This window comes from Passer montanus, unplaced genomic scaffold (genome assembly GCF_014805655.1).
Source record: "Passer montanus isolate IOZ18808 unplaced genomic scaffold, ASM1480565v1 scaffold34, whole genome shotgun sequence".
Taxonomy (NCBI): domain Eukaryota; kingdom Metazoa; phylum Chordata; class Aves; order Passeriformes; family Passeridae; genus Passer; species Passer montanus.
This window is the reverse complement of record NW_024368152.1, coordinates 1,402,712-1,430,389: the sequence shown is the minus strand read 5'-3', so window position 1 is coordinate 1,430,389 and position 27,678 is coordinate 1,402,712. Positions and strand designations below refer to the sequence as shown.

Genomic DNA, 27,678 nt, shown 5'->3' with positions numbered 1-27,678 from the left:
TTTGAGTAATTTCTGTCATGAATCCCAGTGAAAATATGTATGTTCCTCAGGCCAAAGCTGAGATGCTTAAGCATTCCTCTTGCCTTAGTATTTCCTACTGTTTAGTTCAGCTGGCTCTACTCAGCTTGCTGATCTCTGTGGAAATTATATGCAAAATCTAACAGCTCTCATTTTTTCATGGACTATAGGTACACAAGTTGTTGCTGAAGCTTCTGTAAAGGAACAAACATTGCTGGTAGTTAAACACTGAAAAACTGAGCCCAAATTCCCCAGTAGTTTAGACTCCAAGCTTATTCACACTTCTATATACTTACTACATATATCTGTAATTTGGTATAATTATAATTTTATATATAAGAAAAAATTATAACTCCTTAGGAGGATCTTCTGATTCTTCATATCATATATATATATATAACCAAGTTCTGATAACTAATCACTAGGCATATGTATAGGCATACGTTAACCATTTTTAAACCTATTTTTTAGTGAGGTTCAGACTATAATTCTGTGCTCTTTGGTGGAATCCATTTTGTGTTTGAAACTGTCATCAGTAAGGTTTTCAAATTGTAATACTGCTTTACTCTAAAAAAATATAAAGTCCATTGGATTGAATCCCTCAAGCATATAAGGTGTCCCTGCATATGTCAGGGACTAGATGATCCTTAAGGGCCCTTCCAACCCTCGCCCTTCTATTATTTTATGATTGCTTTCTTATTTTCTTTTTGTATATTACATATACATGCTTAAAAGCAATTTATTTTGCTTATTTAAAGGCAATATCCTGCAGAAGATCTTCTTCTTTCACCTTTCGACCCCAGCTCCCTCTATCATCAAGCCACATGATATCAAGGTCCTGTGGTTTCAAGTTAGTAATCATGCTGGAGCAGGCAGCAATGTATTTAATGCAGTTTATTGGATTTTAAAATTAAATGCAGCTTTAAAAAAGCATTTTCCATTTTGAGTAAATCATACCAATTGTTATGCTTTGATACTGTTTATGAACTCACTGCTGCTACAAAGATAGTAGATGCCAGCTGGAAAACGAGTATGTTCACTCTTTACAGATTCAGTTGAGAGTGGCTCTTACATAACTATCCTCAACACCCAGAAAACATCTCTTTTCTATAAATGGTTTCTGTAGAATCTGAAATTAGATATACTATGCTGTGTTTTCCAATAGATCACAGGGGAAAATAATTTTAAAAGCTGTCACTGCAATTTAACAATAGTGAAAAGAACAATAGCTCATTTGATTAGCATATTTAGACTCCTGTTTGTGAAAGAGGTAAAAATCATGACTCCCTGTCAGATAGAGCCTCAATATCTGCCCTGATAGTGTCAGTGATTACAGTTTACATCTTAGTGTCAGGATAGTCAGATCATTTTGAGAGATGAGAACTTTTAACACCTGTTTTTAAGATATCATATTACCAGAAGGATGGGTTGTGAGGATGAGAAAGGCAGCAAGGACATGCACATATCTTAGTTTTTTCTAAAAGTGAACCACACTCATATACTACCACCAATTCCCAAAGGAATAAATGGGTATAATATCCTTGAAGATTGATTCTTTTTTAACCTGTCAGCAAGTAAATAAATTCAACTTTTTTTAAACATGAATACACACTAAAATATTTTTAAATGCTCAGAATTTCATATGTTGAGTCTGAAAACAGTAATATATACGGCTAACTTTATGTATAAAAGCATTTTAAAAAGCATTTTTATTGCAATCAAAGTATGTATATTTGAAGAATATACAGCTCTCAGATGTTAAAATTGGATATACCTCTGGGTCCATGTGATCCATCAATTCCGTGGGTATGATGCAGGCGTGTAGAAAAATAAACCAGTCATTTTTGTAAAAAAACTAAAATCTTAAGTCCCGTTTTAAAATCTGAATCTGTAACATAAGAGGAGGTAAATCCCACCTCACTAGAGAGCACCTAGAATTTTTTTCCCAAGTTACAAAGTGTTTGGGAACATAAGATGACAAGACTAAGATTCTGTTGAAATAGTACATAATGAAAACCCAGTATCTGAGATTTAAAAGCATAAAAGGAAATAGAAGGAATAAAGTTGATAAGAAGAGGTCACACAATAGATGAAAATCTAAAATTAAATATTTAATTAGAACTCTGATTTTGTTTTCAAGGTAGGTGGCATTGCACAGGCTATATTACAGTCTTTTTATGTTTGTTTCTTTTTTCTTTTTTTTTCCAAAGAGAATACTGTTTATTTTTAACAGGCCACTTTAATATTAATACAAGTGTAATAGGATCAGAACTGAAAATCAGCTAAAGATGGTAAATTTTACATTATTGGGAAAATTACAATTTATTTTTGTATTGTAAAAACATTTATTTTTAACAATTTACCTACATTAATCAAAAAAGTACATCATATTTAATAATTTTACAAATTCTTCATAAAAAATATATCTCTGTACAAAAAGTTCTTTTGCACCTACTTCATGTCACAGCAGCATGTAGTGAAATGGCAGAATGGAATAGTGGGAATGAAAATTAGATTGACTTGGTCATTATGCGGCGTTCTCCCCAATCCCCCCACCCTCCCACTTTTTTTAAATTTTTTTAATAACAACTTTTTTTTGTTTACAAAATATTTTACACAAGAAAAAAAATTATTGCAGCTAGCCTGGAGAAAGGCAAGATGTGTGATACAAGCAGCAGTTTTTAACAGCTTTGAAGCACATAACCTGTTTTTTAAAAAAAATATAGCATGTATTATTAGCCTGTCATAATGATCTGGTCAACGCTGGGGGAAAAGTCTTCTGCAATTATATGAAAAAAACAGATTTCCTGGCTGCCATTTCCCAGTCACTGCACATCATCTTAAGAGCCTCACTCTGAAGAAGCACCATATTGAAGTGCATGGATACACAGCCCTCTGTGGAATAACTTCAGGAGGAGGAGATCCAACCTGAACAGAAGACTCAAACACAGCAGAGAAGGAGAGGAATTTGAAAGGTGTGGGTAGAACTGATTAAATTGCAATACTTTGGTTTTACTTGGGCTCCAGTGTGAAGCTCCTGTTTAATCAACACTCCAAGCAAACTTAGGATATTTTGTTAGTGTGTTCCTTTTGAGTGTCTCTGATCAAAGAGCTCTCACTCAGGATAAGCAATTGTTCCATTACATCCGCAAATGAACCACTGAATAATGGATTCAGGGAATCTGAGGTCTCTAATACAAAAGACCAAACTATTTAACTATTCTCTTTTATCCTCCAACACATTCCTTGGTGGTGAGACAGGGCACTGAAGCATACACTGTAATGACAGGACTTGAAAACATCAATAAAAGCTATGTATTTTGTTTTCAAAACACCATTTTTTTTTCTCTCATTGCCACTACAGAAAGACTTTTAATGCAACAATGTCAATTTTTAACACCTGTCAGAAACTTTAGTCAGACAATATCCTCTTTCCTGGCCCACTGTTCCTACAGAAGCTCTTCATTTGCCAAGCAACTTCCTCTATGCGGGGGAGGATCAGGACAGCTTTTATCTGATGACTGTTCTTTCTCTGAAAATGTGAAAGGCTCTGAGATGGGACAACTAAATGAAACTTACTGCACAATAACTTCAGAGAAAACAAAAAAAAGAAAGAAAAAAACTACAAGCAAAATGAACAAGGAACTGACTGGAAAGGGTTATTTATTAAATTTTCTTCAGAGTTTCTTGCTCATATGAGGAACATAACAGCTGCAGGCCCTACAATTATTATGTATTATATTGCTAGTATTTTTCATCTAACAGATGTAGTTGTTAAACTGACCAAGGGTTACCTTTGAAATTTTTGTTGCATTCTGCAACATTAGCTGAAAAACCTGTTACTGGGCTTATATTACCTTTTCGTTTTGTGTATAACAGCCAGACCTACACATACATGGAGTTCAGAAAAAACTTTTCAACAGCTTAGATAGCAATAGGACAATAGGACATTTTGCAATTCAGAAAACTAAAACAAAAAAACAGCATCAAAAACCAGCCCTGAATTAGAAGAAAAGCAAAACAACTTTCCTGTTTTTTGAACTCAATGTGTATGACTAAAACCAGATTTTCCTTCATTATTTACTATTATTTCCTATTTTTAAAACTCAATTTAATTAATCTGCCCAATGGCATTTTTGTTTGTTTATTTTCATGCAATAAAACATCTAATTCTATGCAAACACTAATGATTACTCAACCTTTATATGTATAAATGTCTCTGTCAAACTGTGTAAGTACAAAAGCCGTAAGCAGTGTGTTTAAAAAATTTAAAATAAACAGAAAGCAAAGATAGTTGAATATTTCTCTTTGTTCAAAGTAGAAACTGAATGACCACTTTTTATGGACAATTTGCCCTGGGTTTTTCTACGCTACTGTAATGTGTTTTAGTTCCATGTAACATCAGAAAATGATGTCATATTAAAGGAAAAATGGAAAAAAATGCAAAAGGGAAGACTGTATTATGAGCACAGGCTCACAGGCTGTATGAGCTATCTAAAATAAATTACTATTCACATTTGTACATGGCAAGCAGCAATAGCTACTAACCCCCCTGCTGTTACATAGTATGATACTGACAATGGTGATTGATGACTGATTTCAGAAGAAAACAATAGTGGCAAAGAAAAATTCTTAGATATGGGTTCTTGTTCTGGCTGAAAGTCCCCAGTGACTTGTAATCATGTTTACAAAGAAATTTAGTCTAAAATTGACAAAAGAAACATTATCCTCTATAGCACAAGATTTTAACTGGTGCTAAACATAGGGGTCAATTTAATACGCCAAGTAAATTTATTCTGGAATGTTTTGCTTGGCAAAGGGTGAGTGAATGTCTATATACAATGGACAGTGTGTAGAAACCCTGTATATTTTTACCAGTATCTTACTCAGTCAGCCATTACACCCTAGTGCAAAAAAATTGTGCATTAATATTTTGCGATATTAACGGCTGATTGGGGAATTGGCAAAACTGACCTATGAATAAAATATACTGTAAATTTTCCTAATTTTAGCAAGATTTGAATGGTAAAGCATTTGCAAGTGTATGCAACCTCAAGGAAGGCTGTCTCCTCCTTCAAGAGAGCTTTCTTCAGAATATTCCCGGGGATAATCTGTGGTGCTATCATTTGTCACAGTACTCAAAGGATTTATCCAAGTGCCCAGAAGAACACATTGAAAGGCATTCAGCCGCATACAAATATGAGAGTCTGAGGCATTAAATATGACAAATTGGCATAACTTGGCAGTCTTCCTTAAAGTGTGCCTTGGTTTGAAGCAGATGCAGCCAGGCATTTTGATCCAGCTTTAAGATGAAAAAATATTCTTTGTCTGATCCCCCGAAGACTGACACGTTTTTACCAGAAAATTTAGCTGCATGTAGGCTGACAGAAGATGTTAAAGATTACAGCAGCAAAGCCAAGAGAAGGGAAACTGGTATATGGCACCAAAGGAATTACTGCTTGTCCATCAGAGGTATGGCTATGAATCAGTCATATTGGGCACTGAAGGCTATACCACTGTACAAACTGTGTTCAGAGTCGTATCAAACCTCACAGCCTTTGCCTCTGTGGGTTTTAAGTTTGTGTCATACATGGGATTTTCAAATGAAGCTTGTCCATTACTGTTTTCATGTCCAGCATATCCATTGTACTGTACTTTTGGTCTTGTTCTGGGGGAAAAAAAAGACAGGGAATTGTTGTTAACAATAATATACATTCTTACAGTTCCACTCTGTCTACATACAACAGCAAGTGTCCGGAATATCTTGCGCTGCTGCTGGTAGCAACTCCAGTTACTGCAGGTAGATCTCCCACACCATGTCTTTCCACCTCTGTACCAACAATAAGTACTGCTAAATACCTTGTCCAAATACCTGTAATCAGATTGATCAAATCCTGACTTATAGTCACATTAATGTTGACAATTCAGCATCAAATGATACTGAAACCAACCAATCTTTTATTTTTATATGTTTTCTCACCATTAAAGATTTATCAACATTTCAAGAACATTCACATTTTTATGCAAAGCTCTTTTAGAACAATTAAGCAAATAATTAAATTAAATTAAATTAACCAGAATTGTGCATATTTTATTATATTTTCTAGCAAAGTGATATACTATGATATTATATTTTAAATATATTAAACTTAAATCTCTTAATATCTAGAAGTACCTAAAAAATATAAGTTCAGTATATTGTTTTATACATACAATTGTAATATAAAGAGTGCAAAATGTAAGTTCTTGTTGCTTAATAAAACAATATAGAATCTCATTATATAACTTCACAAAAGGGTTCTTCAAAGTCAAATTCTTCTTATAAAATTATTCTCTTTTGGATAGCAGATAGGGAAAGCTATCACTGAAAGAAATTACTAATGGAAAATTGACAACATGGAAATAATTCTGTTACTAATAAATATGTTTTATGCCTATTTTAATTTTGATAACTACTAAACAAACTTAAAATTGAACTCGGAGCTATCCTAAGTACAATTAATTAAATATATTTCAATTTTGCACAGAAAGATTGGGATGCAGTCTTCATTCCTGAAGTAATCCCTGTCACCTAGATAAAAGGTACAACTGTATAAAAAAGATTTAACAATCCTCTTTCTAATTAGATGATGTTTGTGTGAGATAGGCACATCAGAAACATCCATAAAATTGTACACTAAGACCTTCAAATTCTCTGTTACAGAGAGCCTCTAGAGACATAACTACCACTCCATAATTCTGAAAATTTCCTGTTGTTATTCTGATCATTAATGTCATTTCAGGAAAGACCCTTCAAATCATATAGATTCTGTTCTCTTTCCATTGGAATATCCTTTCTTTTGAAAAGAAAAAAATTTGAACTAAAATTAATTCACCTCACTAATCAACACGTTAATTTTTTGATGGCAATATGACACTGATATCCCCTCTAAAACCTGCAGTTCAGTGTAAGTAATTCATTGAAAATAGAAAAAAGGGAAAAATATTCTTTGAAATATTAAGCTAAGAGAAACATCTCCTATCTCAAATATAATGCATTTAAATTTGACAGAACTGCAATGCTGAACCAGCCATACCATTAACAGGGGGATTACAGCTGCTTGCCTAAAGAATTTTATCTCTCTTAAATACAAACTGCTGATGTAGGGCATTAAAAATTTCCCAGGATAAACTACTAAATGTACCCCTATGTCAAAAAATAATTTTTAATGAGTTTTCCTCATATTTCTAAGCAATATTCCCTTTTCGTTCTATCTCTTCTCCAGATCCAAATGCCTGGGCATTCATGATGCTCTTAAAACTTCCCCCACCACTGCAGGGCAGAGCTGTCGGAAAATGTAGACCTGTAGGCATCAGAAAAGCATCTTACAATATCAAGTTTGAAGACATAGCTGACAGCTCTTCCTGAGCAGTTTTTGTTAACAAAAAGCTATACTACATTTCAGGAGATGGATCATTTTAACTACAGTTCCCAAGTTCAAGCCCCACGGCAATTTGTTTTTCCAAACCATCTAATGCTGAGGTGGGCAGACAGTCTACTGCATCGTAGGGCACTGGAGCTCAGATTGTCTGTGTGATTTCTTGCAATTACAAAATACTCCTGATATCATGATTATAGAACAAAAGTTTAAAAAGCATGCTCCTGTTATATACTATTTTGCAAATAGTTTTCAGAATGAACACATTTTTGGAAGATACATAGATATCAGCCTTCAAACCAGATTTCAGACAACATTGTTGGATTTATTCTATTATCTAGTGACATATAAAAGATTCATATGACCTGAAGTGGTGCCAATTCTTATAGTAATCACTAGCTGACTCAGCACATACTATAAGTAGTCATATTATGGGTTGTTCCCTCATGGGATTTATAGATTTTCCAGCTTGTATAATTAATACTAATCAGCTTTTTGAAAGAAGTAGCATACATTCAATTTAATAAAGCATTAAAATGAAAAAATAGAACATGTGACCTCAGATTTCAATCTGATTCAGCCTAACGAACCAAGAAGGATGAAAGGTCCTTGCTCCTTAACAGAGCAACTCATTTTTCAAAATTTACACCATTAAGAACTGCCCTTCACTGAACTCTTTCATGGGAATACCTTGAAATATTTGTCTTTCTAGAGCAAAGATTTTCTTAAAAGCTTTTAGCATTGTGCTCCCTAGTTACCTATCAAAATCAAATCAAAAAGTTTATGAAATTATTGCATAAATAACATTTACAATACCTGTGTTTGTAGAGGTAAAATGCAAACCCTGATAATATTAGAGCAAAGAATGGTACCAGGATGGCAGCTGCAACTGAACTGCTGTTTGTACCATAATAGTGATTTGAAAGGTCTGTGTCTGCACTTAAAGGACCTGAAATGAAACAAAACAAGCAGAAATAAAATTTCCACATTATCTCTGGGGAGAAATAAAACCCCCACATTATCTAGCTAATGGCATTCTTTTTATTCAAGAGTTAAAGAAGATGATGTCTTGATCAAATAATTCTATTTAAAAAACTTGAAATAAATAGCATGCAGAATCATTGTATAAATATTGCTAATACCACTTCATGATATATCAATAACTATCAAAATTATTTGAAAATAGTATTCAGCAAGTAAAACAATTATGATTATTGATATAATAAATAAAAAATGTCTGACCATAATTTAATAAATTTAAGCAATATAACTTCTAAAAAACAAATTAATTTTGTGAAAGTACTGTATACCAGCAGTCTTAATATTCATCTTGGAAACCACAAGCAATGCAAGACCACAAAAAACAAGAACAAGGCAGGAAAAACTGAGGTGGCTGAAATAAATCAGAGGTTCTGCTTGGCTCAGTAGCCCTCCCAAGTCTGCACCTGTGTCCATGTCCCTCCAGCAGCTGTGGATAGAACAGTGCAGAGAATGCAAATGCAGTGGCCTGTGGCATGGCCTCTCTTGTCTCCTGTTGTGGACAGGCAGATAACCTGGACTGCAAAGCATTTTGCAGAACACATTTTTTCATCAGTATAAAGAGACACATCACTAAGTTGCTTGGTAATTCAAATTGTGAAGCATGAAAGACAATTTAATGATGAAAAATACAGAAAATTTTATAGAAAAAATTGGTTTTTGAAGTCCAACTCCATGTTGCCAGTTTGAAGTCACAGCTCTTCAGAAAGAAATATAGATCCCATTCAAGAAAGACCTGGATAGAGGGAATGTACTGAGAGGATCAGGCTTGGACAAGTATCTCTGCTTGATATTCTGGCATTGTTGCTATTGAGAGTGGAGAACAGGAGACACTGCTGTTTACCTCTCAGGAATGCTTCAAACCACCAGCACAGCGTGTTGGAAACACCACAACTCCCTAACTGAGAGCAGCAGCATGAGTCTTTTTAGGACTCTAGTGCAAACCAGTTATACAGCAGAGATATGGCCACTATGCTAATTTTGCCAGTCTACTAAAACATCTAAATAAGTTCAAAAACTGAAAAAACAACAACAAAAAACAAACAAAAACCAAACCAAAACCAAAACAAAACCACAAACAAAACAACAACAAAACAAAACAAAACAAGACAAACTGAACCAAATCAAACCAAAAAACCCAGAGAAAATAATAATTCTCCTATGATCCCAGGAAGTGCTCAAGGTCAGATTGGATGGGGCACTAGCAATCTGATCTAGTAAATAGTATCCCTGCCCACAGCAAGTGGTTTAGAACTAAATTATCTTTAAGGTCTCTTCCAACTCAAGTCATTTTACCATTCTATGATTTCTTGCAGTTCAAGCTCAATGGAAAAGGCAAATGAGATAAGTTTGTTTTTTGGGTTTTTTTTGTTTTGTTTTTTTTTTTTTTTTTGTGAGATATCTTGAAACCATAGATGTTTTTAGTGTCAATATTAAAATATCTTTGGCACATTAAATTTTAAAAATGTATTAAATTTTAGGAAGTAACTAAGTGGCCTTTAAAATGAAGCTAATCTCCCTTGGAATTTCAGTATTGCTACATTTGATCACTTAAAATATGAAAAAATATTGCACTACAATCTTTTTCACTGTCTTAATTTTCTGTCATGTTTTAGACTTCACTACACATTTCTCTGCAGAACTGGTGAAGGAAAACCTTTTCAAATTAATAAACCTATTGTTGTGGTAGATGGGATCATGTTATGAGCTTCATCACACTCCTCTGAACATTGAACTGTTTTAGAATACAGCCATTTTATAAAAATCTTGGGATTTGGTAATCCAATACTTGTCCCAAAACTCAAGCCGTGGAAATGCATTTGATGTAAATTTATGTATTTGTACTACATTGCACATGTACTGGACATCCTCTAACTTAATTAAAGACAGACAAACTATGGCAAGTCAATCAGTTAACAGAAGTTTTAGAAGTACTGATTTAAATGTTTTTTATGGGTTAGAAGAAGTGACAAACTCTAAAAAAAACCAACCAAACAAACACATTAAGTTATCACTTTCTTCATCCTATACCACCACACCTCCAGTGTTTTTTTCAATTATTTGGAGTAATTAATAAAAAATAAGGAAATTATCAAATTCATTGAAGTCAATTTACAACAACAAAAATCTGGAATTAATATCCAAATTCTTATACAAATTTCAAATAGAAATATGTATGATCAATGAAATCTTAACTTATATATCAAAGCTATCATCATCATGCATATATATCATCATATATCTATCATATATGATAGATATATTTTAATGTACAAGCAGCAGAAGAACTATAACATTCATAAAAAAAACCCAGTTCTTAATATATACTTCTTATAAATTGTTAATTTGTACTTTTAGTTAATTGTTAAAAAGTGTTTTGTAGCTCAAAATTTAAAATCAGGCACAAATTTACACTTAAAGAGTTTCTTTTAAGTTATCTATGTTGGACAACCGATTCACATTTAATACTTTACACAAGACTTCTATTGGAGTAATAGACATATTCTATATCTCTACAGTTTTTGAAGTACCACACAATGTAACGAAACTAGAAGTTTTTCACTGAAGTTTACAAGCTTTAATTGGAGAGTTTCAACCTTGAATCGACCAGGTTCAGACTCTGCATTGCATGTGCTTTTCATTAGGAAAAAAACTCTGCACTGCAGTTTTGCATAATTGGAATTTCAGTCATGTATGAGACTGAGTATAATTTCAACATGGTCTGGTGTACTCATTATAATAATTTTCAGATCTGTTTGTGATTAAACATATCCTGATGTGAACTTTGTCATTCTCCTGACAGCATTACCATTGTACTGCCCAAACTAAGGTAGTAATTGCTACCACATCTAAAACAGAAAAGTGGAAATCACTAAATATACACACAAGCACTTACACAAAATGTATGTAAAAGATAATTTTATTTACTTTTCATTAAAATGGACACATTTTGTCACTGGGAAATGTGTTATTTAAAAGAGGGATGTTCAGGAAGATTATAAATGTTTTTGGGGTTTTTTTTAACAGTTCACATAATAACAGGGCTTTAACCTCCTAAGACAGCAGTCAGGTGAATTCAAATTTTGATAACAGACAGTGAATTCATTGATGTACAAGCTGTGTAATTTTATTCTTGAGATGATTGAAAAGTATTGCCATTTATACCTAATAGAAAATAATACTTTCTTAAAGAAAATACTGTGCAATCTGATCTCATGGTGGCAACCCTGCTGTTCTGACCTAAGTCTTTCCATGATTCTGTGATTAAGAACATCTTATCATTGTGTGGATCTATCATATATCTCTTTTGTCTCCTAGCTCAGGGTTTCAGTTGACTGGCATCTGTACAGCATGGCTCAATTTTACTAAAATGAATGCTGTTCAAGTCAGAGAAAATGTGACAGCAAAATCCATGCAAGATTATGAAAAGTAGTATTACATGCCTAAGAATAATTTTGGGGACAAGGATGGTTAGCAGGTCAAGGATTTAAGAGAAAAAAATACCAACACAAAGAAAATCTGCAGCTTTCAAGGAACAACATAGGCTGGAGCTTCTTCACCTGACTGACCCTGCTGGACAGCAAAGACTCTTTGGATAGGTGCCTCACTGGATGTAGATGTGTTTTACCAAACAGTTTCATAGCTCATTACTCCAGATATCTGTTTGTGCTTCAGCTAACACACAACAGCTCTGTACTCTGGATCTTTCAGTACCCTGTTTAGATGTAGAGTTTTCTTGTGAATGATGAAGTTGTATGAAATGATCTGGAGAGGAAGGATGATTTATAGAATGAAATTTAAAATTCACATCTCATGATATTCAACACTTTTAAGAGTTGATTAATTTCCAGTAATGGATGTATATTCCACAGCCATTGATCTAATATAACACAGATGCAAATTAATTATGCATATTTCATTTTTTGTTAACATGTCATGTCAAGCTAGACAAGTCAAAAAGTACTTAGAGGAAAGACAAGAGGTGGGTCATTGTATTTCTCCAGTGAAAATAAATACAGGAAAATAATAATTTTGTGAAGAAGTTTCTCTTCACAAAAAGCCATCTTTTTACATAGTTTTAAAAGAAGTGTCCAGACTGGAATGAACAAGATTTTAGACTACACATCTTCTAGAAATTTAGTGTTGAGGCATAGGCACTCAGCAATTGCTGAAACTGAACTTAGCCACAGACTTGCATCCTTTAAAAACCAAGTTGCTATAACCTAGCAGACAAAAAGCCCTCAGAAATTAGATTACTGGGCAAAAGAGGTTAAATAATTTGGTGCCACAACTTGGTCTTTTTAAGAAGGCTCAGGTACAGTTCTAGTTCTCTAAACACACACAGCAGATCTTTGTCCTTTGGGTTGTTTTCTAAGGCTACAATCAAAATTGCTTCTGAGAGAGGATAAAAAGTACTAAAAAAGAAAAGTTCCTTCTGTTTTCATGTCATTAAGATCCAAGACTGAGCATACTCAGTTGTTTGAGCACAGTTCTAACATTGCAGGTTTGATTGCTGTATGAGTCATTCATTTAAGAGCTGGACATGACCTTCCCTGTGGGTCTCTTCCAACTCAGAATATTCTGTGATTCAGTGATCCCACTGAGACAAATCTTTTTCTAGCATTATGCTATAGAAAATTATTCATAAAATACTTTGGTCTTTCCCACTTAACCAAGTAGTTCTCCATAAATACTGTCTTTGAAATATGCTTGCAGATGGCAAATTTCATATTGCTTTATGTATGCACCAGTTTATATATACTTTTGGCTTATTGTAAAGGCAGCAAATAATTAAACTTAAAAACCAGAAATATGTTAAGTCTTCAGACAGACGATATATGTGACCAACATCTCAGCAAAATATTCATGAACAGAATAGATTTAAAAAACAATGCAAATTACCCTTGAATATAAGAGGGTATTGATAAATATAACCTGTATTGCATGGAAATTTGCTGTTGCCTTTTACCTGTTGATTATTCAATAGAGAATAAGCAATTTATAGAAAATCAGTGCCTATTTAGCAATCTTGTAAAAGAGATGGTGTCTGCATTTGCAGCAAGCTCTCCACCAAGATGTCAAAGCTGAAGATGAGAGGTCCTCACTCCAGGAATGCAGGATGAACTTGGACATACCAGCTCCTTACTAGACTTATAAAAACTTATATCTCTTATATCACAGCTTTAAAGTGTGATACATCCACTGGAGAATTCTCTGTTTAACTTTCTGTTTATTCTTCAATTACCACTATGAGTTATTAATTTCACATAGAATCAAACTTATATTTTACGTAGCTGGCAAACCATAGATATATTTTTTGATCTTGCTTAAGAAAATAGCAAATACAAATATACATTCCCCCCAGACGAAAACAACAAACCACATTCTTATTGTTTCAAGATACCATAGGCTGCTTAACAGACAGATGTTTGCACAAATGTTGATGCTCTACTTTTACAGTGTGATAGCTAAAATAAGAAAGCAAAATTAGCTTGAATATTACAGTAGTAAAGACTACATGAAGTAGAGGCAGCCACATAATCTGTCCCACAAAAGAGTTTACTTTGAAGAGTGAATATGTATTTGGCTTCAGTAATTGGCAGTTCCTAGGCTGGGACACTGAGATGGGGTTCTGCCCCTAGTCACTAAACATACTTTGCAATTTAAGAGATGACCAAGATGAGCAAATTCACATTATAACTGCTTTACAGCACTTAACAGAGCAAAGAAGTACAGGAGAGATTCACCAGAACTCTATAGAGCACTGGGTACAGCAGCAGTGAAGCTAATGGAACCAAGGCAAATTATAAAATGTACATACAGTCTGCCATAGACATATTGGCTAGGCTGTCTGCTCTTCCTAGATCAGTACTTTCCTGTGTATATACTGCACTTTTACTGCTTTGCAGTAGTTCCAGGATCAGGAAATGCAGATGTCTACACTTGATATTAGCCAAAACTATTTTATGAGTGAATATTTCATAAGTAAATACTTTAGTTTTTATAATAAAAATATTTTATGAGTAAAATAGCTAGCCTTATACCAGCTGTAATAGTTGTAATAGCTGTAATACATACCTTACACACTCATTTAATATTTTTGCCAGTGAAGCCAAATTCTGTCAAATATACACATACATTCTGAAAACATCCACCAGCAACAAGCACTCTCCAAATGACACTGTCAAAATTAGTGTTGATTCTGTCTTTTTAATTTCTTATATGATTCTGACTATAGTTTATATATTTAAGCAGGAAATGTACTTGCTTTGCACGATATCCCTGGTACTTTCAAAAAGGCATGCAAGTGCTTGCAACGGCATTCTCTTTAAGTGCATCCTGTACTTATTGGGTTGCTACACTAGAAAACCTGCGATAGTAACATGTTAAACAGAGTTAAATAAGGTTTTGAACTGTATATTTCAAATATGCATATTTGTTATGTTTTTTAAGAGGAGTAGTGTAAAATAAACACGCCTACTTCATCTAAGTAGCTGAGTAATTATTTGAATTCATTCTTGCAAGACCCCAAAAGATGATACATATTAAAGATCTATGAAAGCATGTACCTTGTCTTTGGAGCATAAATTTTCCAAAGTCTTTTCCATGTATATCACCTTGATAAGTAAAAACTCCTCTTTCAAGCCCTGAGGATACCTAGAATATGTTGAAAGAGAAAAAAAGATTTCTGAAATGTTTAGCCATTATTTTCTGACTCAGACTACATAATATGGAGCAAAGATTTTCACTTTTAGCCTTTAAAATAGTAGTGACTTTTCTATGCTTATACAATATTTATTATGTCAAATATTTTATTTATTTGCAATGGTACTCAAAATAACACCTGGAATGATTTAAAAATACCTAATGTATATAACTGGGTTTTAAAATTCTTGAAATGCCATACTCATAATTAAATTAGTATGCAGATACAGAAGCCTGCTGAATTGTCAGATTTAAAACTATTTTCCACAGAAAGTATTGTGAGGCAGACACAAGAAATGCAAAGAGTAAAACAACACTGTTTTCCTTCAAGATTAGGTGTACTTTTATTACAGTGAACTATTTACCAAACCAAAAAAGGATAATATCAATATTACTAAAATTCCCACTCCCATCTAGGGAAACAAGGCAAAACCATGGCAAAATATGCTACTCCTCCTTCCCTTTCATATACTAAAGATTCTAATCAGAATACAGTAGATAGAAGTTTGTATACATATTTTTGAAAGAAAATGGTAATCCAATCCCTACACTGACATCCAGAGTGTTGGATTACATATTTGTAAAACAAGAAAAAGGATACATTTACACAGATAATCAAAAGTTACTTCAGAATTTAATCTCAGCCATCTTTATCATGGCAACCTGGGTACTTACATAACCATCGAGTGCCCAGTTGTCGTTTTCATACTTGCTTACAAAAATGTCACTTGGTCCTTTAATTTGAAAAGCTTTCAAGAGCAAATGGGCTTCTTCCTTCTTGTAAACACCTGTTAAAATAAAGGAGGCAAGACATAACTTTTAAACAAATTTTCAACCAGTTTGTTCAAATATCCCTTAAAATCTAATTACATCGCTTTAGAACTAAAACAGTTTGTAGAAAACATTCTATAATAAAAGAATTTCATAACATGAAAAACCTCAAGATTTAAAGTACCGTAGTGGCTGGATCTTATTTAACTGATGTTTTGCCTCATCATACTTGATAAGAGTATACAAAGATCAGTTCGTATCGTTTAATTTTATACAGAATAGGGCAAGAACAGTTGTGTTTTTACACAGTATTTCAGGAATTCTGAATACAGATAGAACTCCTTTCCTGCAATTTGCTTGACCTGGAAAAAATGTATTTTACTGACATTACAACAGTATGTTGCTAGAGTAGATATCAGTAGTGCAGTAAAAGAAAATTCCTGTTTGGCAACCAACTACTGCAGTTGTCTCTGAACTCTTGTCCTTAAAAGACATCTAATAATGTTCTTTTCAATAGAACTGTGATGAAAGGTAATTCTGAACTTCAGTTAAATTTGCAAAGAGGAATTAATGATGCTGATTATGATGTTATTTAATTATCTGTGCCTATATTATGCTATGCCATTATTAATACCACATTGTTTTAAGATATATATTAATCAATACTGATCAATTGAGCTTTCCAGCCTTACAATTAATATACCTATGTACACTTTTTCTGCCACTTCAGTATTTCCTGTGACTTCAACACACCAATGCTATCTAACAGTCTGAAATTAATAAACCCTACCTCAATATCTATTTGAAATATAATGGCTTAAATAGACAGGTGACTGCACATGAAGTGACAGAAGCCTGTGCAGACCATTTAATTAAAAACTTTATTTTTGCAAAAGAAAATTATTTTTAGCAAAAATATAAAGTTTTTGTTTCATTTTCCGTTTGAATGAAAATGCACCAAGACTGAACAGATTAAAAAAAATACCATAAGAACTTCTTTAACACCAAATTCTGAACCTACCTGATAGTTTGAGCTGTATGTTGGATGCCTCAATGAATGTGGCATTCACTTTGCTGCTTGTAGTATTGAACCAATCAACAGTGAGAGTTGCAGGTTGTCTTTTTCCTGAATATTCATAAAACCCTTTCCACAGTGAATTGATAAAAAACACATCTGAAGGAACTAAATAAAAGTGGAGGAGGGGGGAAAAGAAAAAAAGGAAGAAGTAAGCTACAATGAAATAACAATCTTTCTAGCCATACTTATGCTCATAATTTTTTAGACAATCAATCCACTGTTCTAAGGAGGTATTATAGCAAAAATCTTAACAACAATACAGACAATATATCTAATAACCTTTCCACACAATTGCCTATAATATACTACACCTGTCCATCATGGTATATGTTCTCAAATAGCCTCACAGGTTACAGCTTGTGTGATTCAGTGAATGTCCTCAAGACTATGGAAAACAATGGACTCTTCCCCTAAAGTCCTGTACGTTAAGATATGAGGAAAAAAAGGTATTCTGAAGCCAGAGATTCCTGCAAGGAAATACTGTCTTAAGCCATCCCTTTCGTTTCATGGATCTATTGAAGCAGCACTGTGATTTTGAACTGACTATCGAATATTCAACTGAATTGACTGAATTTCTGATACAGTTTTATCAGTCATTTTTAGACTTCAAAGCTTTTTTCCATACAATATTAGTGCACCTATGAACAGTGAAGTTTTCAAATAATGAAATTTTTTTTATTATTCAAAATAACCTGCCATTTTTCACCAAGTTCATTTTGAACTATCTGAAGTAAAAATCCTACAAAAAGAAGCATGAATTATTGGAAGAAGTATATGCATTTGGATTATTTATTTTATGTGATTGGTATGTTTCATCTTTATTTAGGCATTAGATGTCATATTTTAAATGATTTAACTAACCACATCATAGCTTGACAAAATGACAGCCCTGGTAAGTATTAAAATTCACCTTCACTATCCATTGACTACTAAAAATGATACTTTCTAAATAACTAAAGACTGACATAAGAAGTGTTTCCACAGTCTTATTAAAATCTTAAAATCTTAAATTAAATAACCCCCCTTTTTTTTTTCCATTTTGTCAAAGGCTAAGCACATATAAAGGCAGCTGTCTTTACTGAAGGAAATATATCAGTGCAGGTATTATCTGTATCCATTTTTAAAAATTCCATGGATATTGCCTCCTCTACCTAATCACTTATTGCAAAAATGAATCAAGAAAGAAACCCAGGGCAATAATACTTGACATGCAAAACATCTGAAAATCAGAGAGCTGATTAGCTGTTGAGTAAAGAATAAATAACTTCTTCCATGTCTTTTGCCTTTAAGTTGTGCAAAAGTCACAAGCACATGTTCAAGCTCAGTGTGGAATGACTCAAAAATATCATTGCATGTTATTGGTTCTATCACTGGATTCCCAATGAGCAGGGACTATAAGTTGTGCAAAAGTCACAAGCACATGTCAGTGTGGAATGACTCAAACATATCATTGCATGTTATTGGTTCTATCACTGGATTCCCAATGAGCAGGGACTGATTAAATAGCTCTGAGTGTAATGGCTCTGAATAACTGGAAGTGTTCTATTTCCAAACTAAAGTCAGTGGGGCTTTACACAAGGTTAGCTCAACTTACTATCAAAAATCTGCGGCATTACAGTTCAATTGGTGTGTCACAGTCCTTAGAATTTGTATAATTTCTGCAAATACGTGGATTCTGTAAAGATCTTTAAACTCTTCTTTCTATGCATTTCTAATTTTTGCTAAATAGTGGCATAGCTAAATTTGAAACATGGTATTCAAAAAAGAAATATTACAATTGTTTTTACTTGCCTATATTTTTAACCAAAATTGTGTGTCTGAAATATTCTTATGAAGGTGAACACCCAGTATTAGTGGTATGAACCAGAGAGGTACTATGTAAGACTTTTATAAAGGACACCATACTTTTATGAAGGACTCCATCCCTTCACCACATTCCAGCATATTCAGTACATAGTTTATTTAAAACTCTATCAATAATAGATGTTAAGCTTTGCAAAATAGCACCAATGACAGTATTTAAGAGTTTGCACTTGCAGATGAACAGAATCAGTAGGGGCAAAAAATTGTATTACTACTTCCCCAGCCATATTTTTTTAAATGTTAAAATGCAAGTGCTGCAGTCACCAGGCATGCTGTTTTGGAGAGGCTCTGAGACTATTGTGCTGAACTCTTACAAGGTCCCACCCCATTTTTGATTTGTGGGCAAATAAAAAATGAGTAGGATTAACTGGCTATTAGTATTCCAATATTGCACTGACTGCACTGATTGTTCTCAGGACATGGCAACTGGGAAAATCCATGGCTACTCATTAAAACAGCTTCCTAACTATTATTTTGAAGACTATACAAAGCAGTGAGAATAGTGGAAACCAAACAGTAACATAGTTCTTAATTCTCACATGGATATTTTAAGAATTCTTTAGTTGCATCTTATACTCAGTCATGTGAAAATGTTTACTATTGCTTATAAAGACATTAACTCTGCCAAAAAAAAACCCCAAACAAACAAACAAACAAAAAAACCCCTCTCTGCAAACCAATAAATAGAACTTGCATTCAGCTGTCTAAAGGCAAAAAACCAGTACATGAATCAATTCTGTTATGGAAACTGTAGTTTACCAATTTTAACTTAATTCTGTTCAAAATACAGATAGCAGCAAATCAAATTGTAACAAAAGTCAACATAACAAGGCAAAAAAGCATTTCAAAATACCTAATGAAATATAACAATAAGAATTAACAATTTTAAAAACATAATAATACCGCAGAGCTGTTTTTTGAAAACCACTTAGAACATTTTCTTCTAAATTACGGTTATTTGTTACAGTTTCACTTTTCTGTTTAGTATTGGCACTTTCAACAGCAGCATTTAATTCTTTTTTAATAGCTTTTAAATAGTACTGATAAAAACTAGTTATAAAGGACATGATATTGTGTGAATTGGTACTGACACTCTGTATGGTGAATATATTTGGAAACTAGGTCTACATTTTGCATTGAAACTTCAAAACCTGTGTGGAAGCAGATTAATGTATACCTTAAGTTTGGTGAGGTGAAACCTCCAAAGAAAGAAGACTGTATATTGATTATAATGAATGAACACTATATCCTGCATTATTGTGAGTCTGTAGAAATAATGCATTTCAGAAGAACTCATTTATGGATTCACCTGACACTCTCATTAATAAACTCTCCAGGAAGGTTAATTATTAGCAGAAATACCTTTTTATCCCATCTACTCTACAGAGTCATTCTGTGAATTGCCATGAATGTGAATCATTAATCTTATTTTCCCTGCAGCTTTGCTAAAAGTAAAAATACAGAATTGCAAGCTCATTTATTTTGTGACAGCTCTGCTTATTGTTGAATAAGTTAATAAACAAAATTAGGACTTTCATTTCTGAATGAAGATTTCTCAGTTGCATTTGTCTATTTTGTCACTGGCAGGAGGAATAGGTTAACTGCATACATGTTCATGAGGTGGCATAAAAAAGAAACACTAATGTTTGCCTGCCTTGCCACATGCCTGCTGGTCCACACTGTTTTAGAAACCTTATCTTGGAGTACATGGAGAGTTTATGTGAAATGATGGCCAAGAATATTTCCAAAACTGATTTTGGAGTGGGTTTTTTTATATTTCTTACAACACTTGCAGTGTGAAGGGCAGAACTTTGAAACTAATCCCTGCAATTATAGTACACACTGATTATAAGGCTCTCCATTATAGCAATCTCTGATATAAAACTACATCAAACCTGAGGTCTGTGTATATAATCTTATTTTGTCTGTTTGAGAAGAGATTTTGTGCAATTCACAAAATTGGCACTATAGCAATTTTAAAAAAGTTCTTTGTAAAAGAACTAGATTCTTGACTTGATCCTTTCATTGACTAGATTTCACATGTCACCTGTTATTATGGAAGACCTCAACATTTGTATTCCTTGGAGATTAGTAACAAATATTTCACTAAAGTATTGGAAATAGTTTTATTATCCATAACAATCTTGGTTGTAAATCAATTTAATTTATTTAGGTCTAAAGCTCTTGTATACAAACCTGGAGTTTTAGTTATTGTTTCATTAACTTCTCTCACTCCTTTACCTACAAGTAAAAAGACAAATTATCATTTTCATGAACATATTTGTGTGTTTTTTGTATTTTTTAATAAAATGTTAAAACAATACCTGTTGGATGCAATCATCTTTTATCCAATAGAGTCACTTTAAACAGAAATAACTTGTCTTGAATACTTTACAGATTTAAACCTATCCACTCACACAAAAATATCAGAAAATAATTTAGGTAGTTAACATTTTTACTGTGGAAAGTTGTCTGACTAGCTAAGTATCGCATACATTTAGGGCTAAAATGTTTATATCAGTCCCAGTGCTATAAAAGAGAGCCTTATAGAGGGGACAAATACTATATCTAATTATGAATAATAATATTTTAAATATAGTAAGAATTGTGTTAGGAAAGACTGATACATTTATGACACAAACCAGCAAGAGCCAGATAGCTTGAGTCATATTACAGGATCAAATATATATCACGGGAAAGGGTCATAATTTTTGAATTAAAAAAGTGTAATTTGTTATATTTCTGATACAATTAGCAAAGTAATGTCCATTGATCCGGATCAAGTTCTGGACTCATCATTCGGCATATTAGAAAGGATAGTGTCCCATTGAAGGACTTGGTCTTGGATATTGGGTTTCTTTGTCTCTTTAGGAGCAGAAATTCACTAATTAGACTGATCACATGCCAAGAAAGCATAAAAAGTGTTGGACACTCAATGAGAATTGCACCTAAAGACTGTAACCCAATCTTATAGAAATCTTTACTGCATTTTTATCTTCAATAAATAAAATAACAAAAAAACCCACCCAAAACATAATTTTTCTTAAATTAATAATTATTCAGTATCTGTGAAAAATCATACTTTAGACACACAGAATAAAGATAAATTCTAATATGTCGATCAAATGACAATGCTGAATCAAGGAAGTCTGCCCTTACACTAAAGAAAAAGAAATATTGCTCAAACAGAAAAGCTATTCAGGACATTTTGATATATTAAAATTAAAAATCATACTGCAAAAACTTTCTCATGGCATCTTTTTTTCTTCCATTCATATTCTAAATATAATTTCATTTTATTTATAATAATTGAGAACTAACAGATGTTGATTTGCATGCGAAGAGAAAATTCAGACCTCATAACTGTATACTTGGATTTACTCTAGAAAACTATATGAAAGTTACACTGATATAGAGGTGGATTATAGTGCAGAGACTTTTTTCTTTTTTTTTTGTTCATTTTTATTTTATAATATTTCCTTAGACTAAAAGTATACCTGCATTAATCTAAAAGCTAGAATATTAAATAACTTTTCTTATTCTTATAAAGAATTATAAATTAAGCACTGAATATATTGAAATACTATTTAAATATGTGACATAAATATAAATGCAGCTAAAGTAGTACTCAGTATTGTTTAGGTTGTGTTTGCTGATGTTAAGGCTAAACATGTATGTGTGTTTGTGCACTTGCACACCTTTTCCTCTTCCATGAGTTCTAGATGTTATGTTCACTTCGATTTCTTCACTGTTTCTTTCATAAAATAAAAGCTGTTGTTCCATGTGTGTCATTAAATAGTAAGTGAAAAAAATTAATGCTAATAAATAAAACAAAAATTTCAGAGAAAATTAATTCAAACCCAGTAGGATCCAAGAAATCACTGGAGTAATTACTTACTTTTACAAATAGGTGATTTTCCTGTCCATTTCATATCTGGTTTACATGTCCGATGCTCTGATCCACCAGCAAGAAAAAATCCTGGCTGACAGGTATACACCAAAGTATACCCTAAAGTAGGAAGATCTATTGCTTTCACATCTACATGGGCTGGTGTTTCTGGTTGCCTGCAAGCATGAGCTGCAAAGGGGTTTTTACAGTTAGAAAACACAGTGGTAAGCAGTTCCCATAGAATTAGACAGTCTAATTTGAAATAAATGCATGGCAACTCTGGACAGTTTTTAGTAATGTCAAGTAGCTATTACTTGTAAAAGCAACACTCACAGTGTATAGTTTCATTATTGTGGGGTGGAAATGATACTATAATGTACTTTTAAAGAATAAACCAAAATCAAATCATGCTTTGAATCAGAAAACAGTTAAAAGGAGGGGAAGCACATGCCATTGTACGTGATGCAATGATTGGTCCTGTGAATTATTGTACTGTACAGCTACACTCTATGTTCTGAAAATTAGAGTGGTTACTGTGATAAATAAATGCAGTTCAACTGAAATAAAGGTTCCACAAGAATGTTTTGTCATAGGACATTGACTATAACAGATTTAGTTACTCAGTATGCTTCTTTCTTTGTACCACATGGTGTTCATTTATAACAATCCAAAGATAATTCAAAACAGGATAAGAATCTAAGGTCATTGTAACAAATTACTTTTAGCTTAGGTCAGTATACTTTAATACAATAGTTATTTGATGTCCTTCAACTCACACAGAGCTATAAGTAATTTGCATAACCATGCATAGCCCAGAAAAGATGGGTTTTGCTGAGTTCTAGTTTATGATTCACTAAATATTAGGCAACAAAATAGTTCCATGCATATTTCAGTCACTTTCCATTATTTATTAATCCACTACAAAACAAAAATATTTACAGCTGAATTAAAGAAGCTAATGCAGTAGGTTAACTATAACATATTTTGAGTAAAACTGATAGAATTATTGTGAACTTCATTAAAAGTATCTTTAAAATCTTCCTTCAAATTAATATCCCAAATACATCTTTGGTCTTTGAATAGGGAACAACAAAAAATAAAACACTTAAAAATATTTTTTAAATAAAGATACCCATCCTTGTAGCAAATAATTTGTCATGAATTTCCACATGCACCACTTTGTAACTCTTAAAATTGCACACTGTTCTAAGTTAGAATAGAAACCAGACTTACGGATGCATTCGGATTGTATGCCACTCCAAGTTAGGTTAGCAAGACATGAACGAGTGGTAGATCCCTGGATATGATAACCTTTTCTGCATCTGAAATAGACTGTGCTCCCAACCTAAGGACCAAACCAGAATGTTAGACAGAAGAAGGATTCATCACGTGTAGTCAGATATCAAGAAGTGGTAAGTTAATACAGTTTTTTTCCAAAAATAAAAATGCCTACTTTTTACAGTTTCTAGTTACACTTTTTTTTTTTTTGTTAATGTGATGAAATAGTTGAGTAATTGATTCTTTAATGATCTTATTTAAAAACTATATATGGAAAATATTGACTGTTCACATGGAAAATAATTATATTAATTAATTTCTGCTGATTGGCTTTTCAGTGTGAGAGAAGCAAACAAAATGCCTGAGATGTCTCTCTTTCCTGTACATCACTGCATATATTTCAATAGACCATACAGTCACTTTCAAAGACTTTTCATTGTGTGATTTGACTAAGTATGGGGTTTTTTGAATGAAAAGAAAAAAATGGTGAAGAACTGTTTCATCTACAAATATACTCATTAGAGAAAACTCCAGGTGAAAACTTCTTACACTGCATTTATTACTATTAAGTTTTATTTAAGATGTTCAACTAGCAGAGTGAAGTCCTGGAAAGCCTTTCTATGGTCAAATGTGATATGACCTTTCTCAAAAGAAAAGATAAAAATAACTGAGAAAATGCTCTTTAGATTTCAACTATGAATAGAAATGCATGAAAACTACAAACAAAATTGCAGGTGAGCAAGAATTCCCTTAAGAGATGAGCCAGAGATTATGTGGAGAGTTCTAGAAAAATGGACTTATTGATGGTACTGACAAAAGTAACCAGAATGTAACTCCAGGCCAAGTTTTTAATGATATGGGGCTAATCAGTAAATAATTACTTTTGTTTTGGATAAAAAGTCTTGTCAAAAATAAGTAAATAAATAAATAAATTAGACAAAATTGACATTATTGGAAATTATACTACTTTAATAAACTAACATATTGCACAGACAAGTTGCAAATGAATAGTGATCAATGTGTATCACTGCAAGTAAGAGCTTGCAGTCATAGAAAGGCAGACAGCTCTGCACTGCAAATGTCATAGGACTTCAATGGAAATTAAAAATTAGCATTTTTAAAAGTAGCTATCTGCTATCTATACACTTAATTATGTAAAACCTGCTTATCATGACAGGTGTTGAGCACATGCACACCATTTCTCCAAGAAGTAGCTTGGGAAAATCACTGGTGTTTTTAAAGGTCGTATTAGTGATATGGCTTTGTAAACTTATGTCTTTCTAACTATTTTTAAACATATTATTCTCTCTATCCCGTCAAGGACAGATAGTATGTCTTTCATAGGGAGTAGAACAGTATGGCTGGTCAGGAGTCTCAGTCAACTTACTTGTGCCAATTCTGCTATCTATTATATCAGTAATAATGAGATGCAAATCTTTTCTCGGTGCTCCAAAAGATCAAGCAAAAAGTAACAGAGGTTCAAGGTAGTTAAAGAGTTATACTGCTTTTTCATTTTAGTGGTAAAAGTTAAAAGAAAAAGCAGCACAATCTTTTTATAATACTTGGATAAAAAACATTGGGGGCATTTGTAAGTCACAGTGTAGGGAAGCACAAAATGCAAGGAGTAAATGGGGCAAGACATGATGCTGGTAGATGGGAAAACTCTACAAAGATCTGCTGCCTGTCATCACATAGTTCTATAATGAGGAAAGACTGCTGAAAAGTGTTTTATAAAAGCTTGGCTATGTAATACAAACAGGAAGCCCACAAATAATGTATGAAAAACCCCAAAACAATCTAGTTCTTTAGCCACTAGAGAGAAGTCTCTCTGAGAGTGAAGACATACCAGAGAAAGACTTAATAGCGCACAACAGAGGAAGACCTACTATGGCCTCTAGAGGTGAACGGCAAGAGAAGATCATATAAGTCTACATAAATATGAATAACAGACAGTAGAACAGTGATTTGGCCAGTACAATTATTAAAGACAATTATGAGGCAGATAAAAAGGGGAGAAAAAAGAAAACAAAACCCCCTGTTAAAATAAGGTGCAAAGACTGGAGCTGTTTTTAAAGAAAAAATGGGGACAGGTATAGGATCAAGATGAGACATCAGAAAGGCAACTGCACCTATTACTGGAAGCAGAACTGCCTCGGGTAAGGCCATAAGATGTGGCTCAGGGAGAAGTGCCTCAGTATCTGTGAGCCAGGCAGGAGCGCAAAGTGAAGAAAAGAGCTTAAAGCCACAGCAACAAAAGTCAGGAAAAAAGTAGGAAAGAGAGGAATCAGAGGACCTTACAGAAAGGACGTTGTGGAAAACAATTCTACTAATTTGGTCACAATGGGCACACTGCCCTAGGCTCAGAAATAAGCAGCAAACCAAAACAGAGCTTATTTTAAATTTCAGTCACACATATGTATACCTGAAAGATCTATCCACAGAAAGTTTATCAGTCTATATAATGACTGTGGATTGGTCATTGTTGCATCTATGGTTATTTTCTCAGTCACTTTTCTGCCTCTCACTCGTTAAACTAACAACGTGTGAGGAATTTGGAAATTATAGAAAGGCTATTCATCACAGAGAACCTGAACACAACACAGAATAATTTTATCTTCTCTGACTGAATAAAATATAAATTTCTAATTTAGTAAAACCACTTGCTGACTTTTTTGTCAAGGACTACATGGCCTTTGAATCACACAGGTCTTCGGTTGTTAGGTATTTACTGACTATTCATCAATGTATGAAGGAATTATTATCATAAAGTAAGGTAATTATATTATGTCATATCATATTAAGCAATCAATTTATAAATAACCCTCCATACTGAAGTCTCCTGAAGGACTGAATGCATGATATATTGCAGGGTTAGAAATTCTTTCTTTAAGATGAATATTTTAAAAAAGCTTGGCATGAAGAATGAATTTTTATTAAAAAGAGGATGGAAATTTCTCAAGGTTTGCATCAGACATTGTTGCTCATTAAATTTCTTATGTAATTATTAAATACAATTTCATTTTTAAAAGCTAATAAATAATAAGTTTAAAATTACCTCATAACCTCTGGAACTATTTTGTATTCCAAAATGTGGAGTACCAGGGTCTGTACATGTATTGTGAGCTGGATCTAATGCAAAATATGAAACACAACACATATTATTATAGTATGAAAAAAATACTCTAAAACTGTTTGCAAAGATTAAATCATTTCATCAATGTCAAGCAATGACAAGAATTCAATCTTTAATTGAACGTTTGTTTTTCTATATAGCACACTAGTATTTCCAACTAAATTACTAGATATATCATAGTAATTTGGTTCAGCACATTGTCATTATTTTAAAAGGTTTTTGCAGGTATTTCTGGAAGTGCAGACTTTACAGTTAGTGTTGCATTAATTTTTAGCAAACTTATCCTTTTAAATGTCTTTGAATCCACAGCATATTTCACTATTTACAATGCAATTGGAATATATAGAGAAATCTTCAGAAATCTTTATATTTTCTTTATTTCAAATGAAAAGCTTAATGATAATTATTTCTAAAAAAAACCACTCCCAAAATAAAACAACCAAAACTCCTCAAAACCAAATAATCCCACAAACTAAAAACCCCAAAC

The 27,678-nt window shown here is 33.0% G+C and overlaps 1 protein-coding gene across 2 annotated transcripts in view; it reads right to left on the bottom strand.

Annotated features, from left to right (window-relative positions):
* Nucleotides 1-2,108: 2,108 nt before the first annotated feature.
* Nucleotides 2,109-27,678, bottom strand: part of CSMD1 (CUB and Sushi multiple domains 1) — a 1,056,650-nt gene continuing 1,031,080 nt past the window's right edge. The window contains exons 62-70 of one of the 2 annotated variants that reach the window (XM_039715657.1): nucleotides 27,114-27,187; nucleotides 24,014-24,125; nucleotides 22,790-22,969; nucleotides 21,088-21,132; nucleotides 16,972-17,133; nucleotides 15,855-15,967; nucleotides 15,044-15,131; nucleotides 8,253-8,385; nucleotides 2,109-5,686 (exon numbers count right to left, since the gene is read on the bottom strand). In XM_039715657.1, coding sequence (XP_039571591.1) covers nucleotides 5,527-5,686; nucleotides 8,253-8,385; nucleotides 15,044-15,131; nucleotides 15,855-15,967; nucleotides 16,972-17,133; nucleotides 21,088-21,132; nucleotides 22,790-22,969; nucleotides 24,014-24,125; nucleotides 27,114-27,187 — 1,067 coding nt within the window. In that variant the 3' untranslated portion in view covers nucleotides 2,109-5,526. The remainder of the gene's footprint in view (nucleotides 5,687-8,252; nucleotides 8,386-15,043; nucleotides 15,132-15,854; nucleotides 15,968-16,971; nucleotides 17,134-21,087; nucleotides 21,133-22,789; nucleotides 22,970-24,013; nucleotides 24,126-27,113; nucleotides 27,188-27,678) is intronic. The other variant, XM_039715658.1, reaches the window with a different exon arrangement.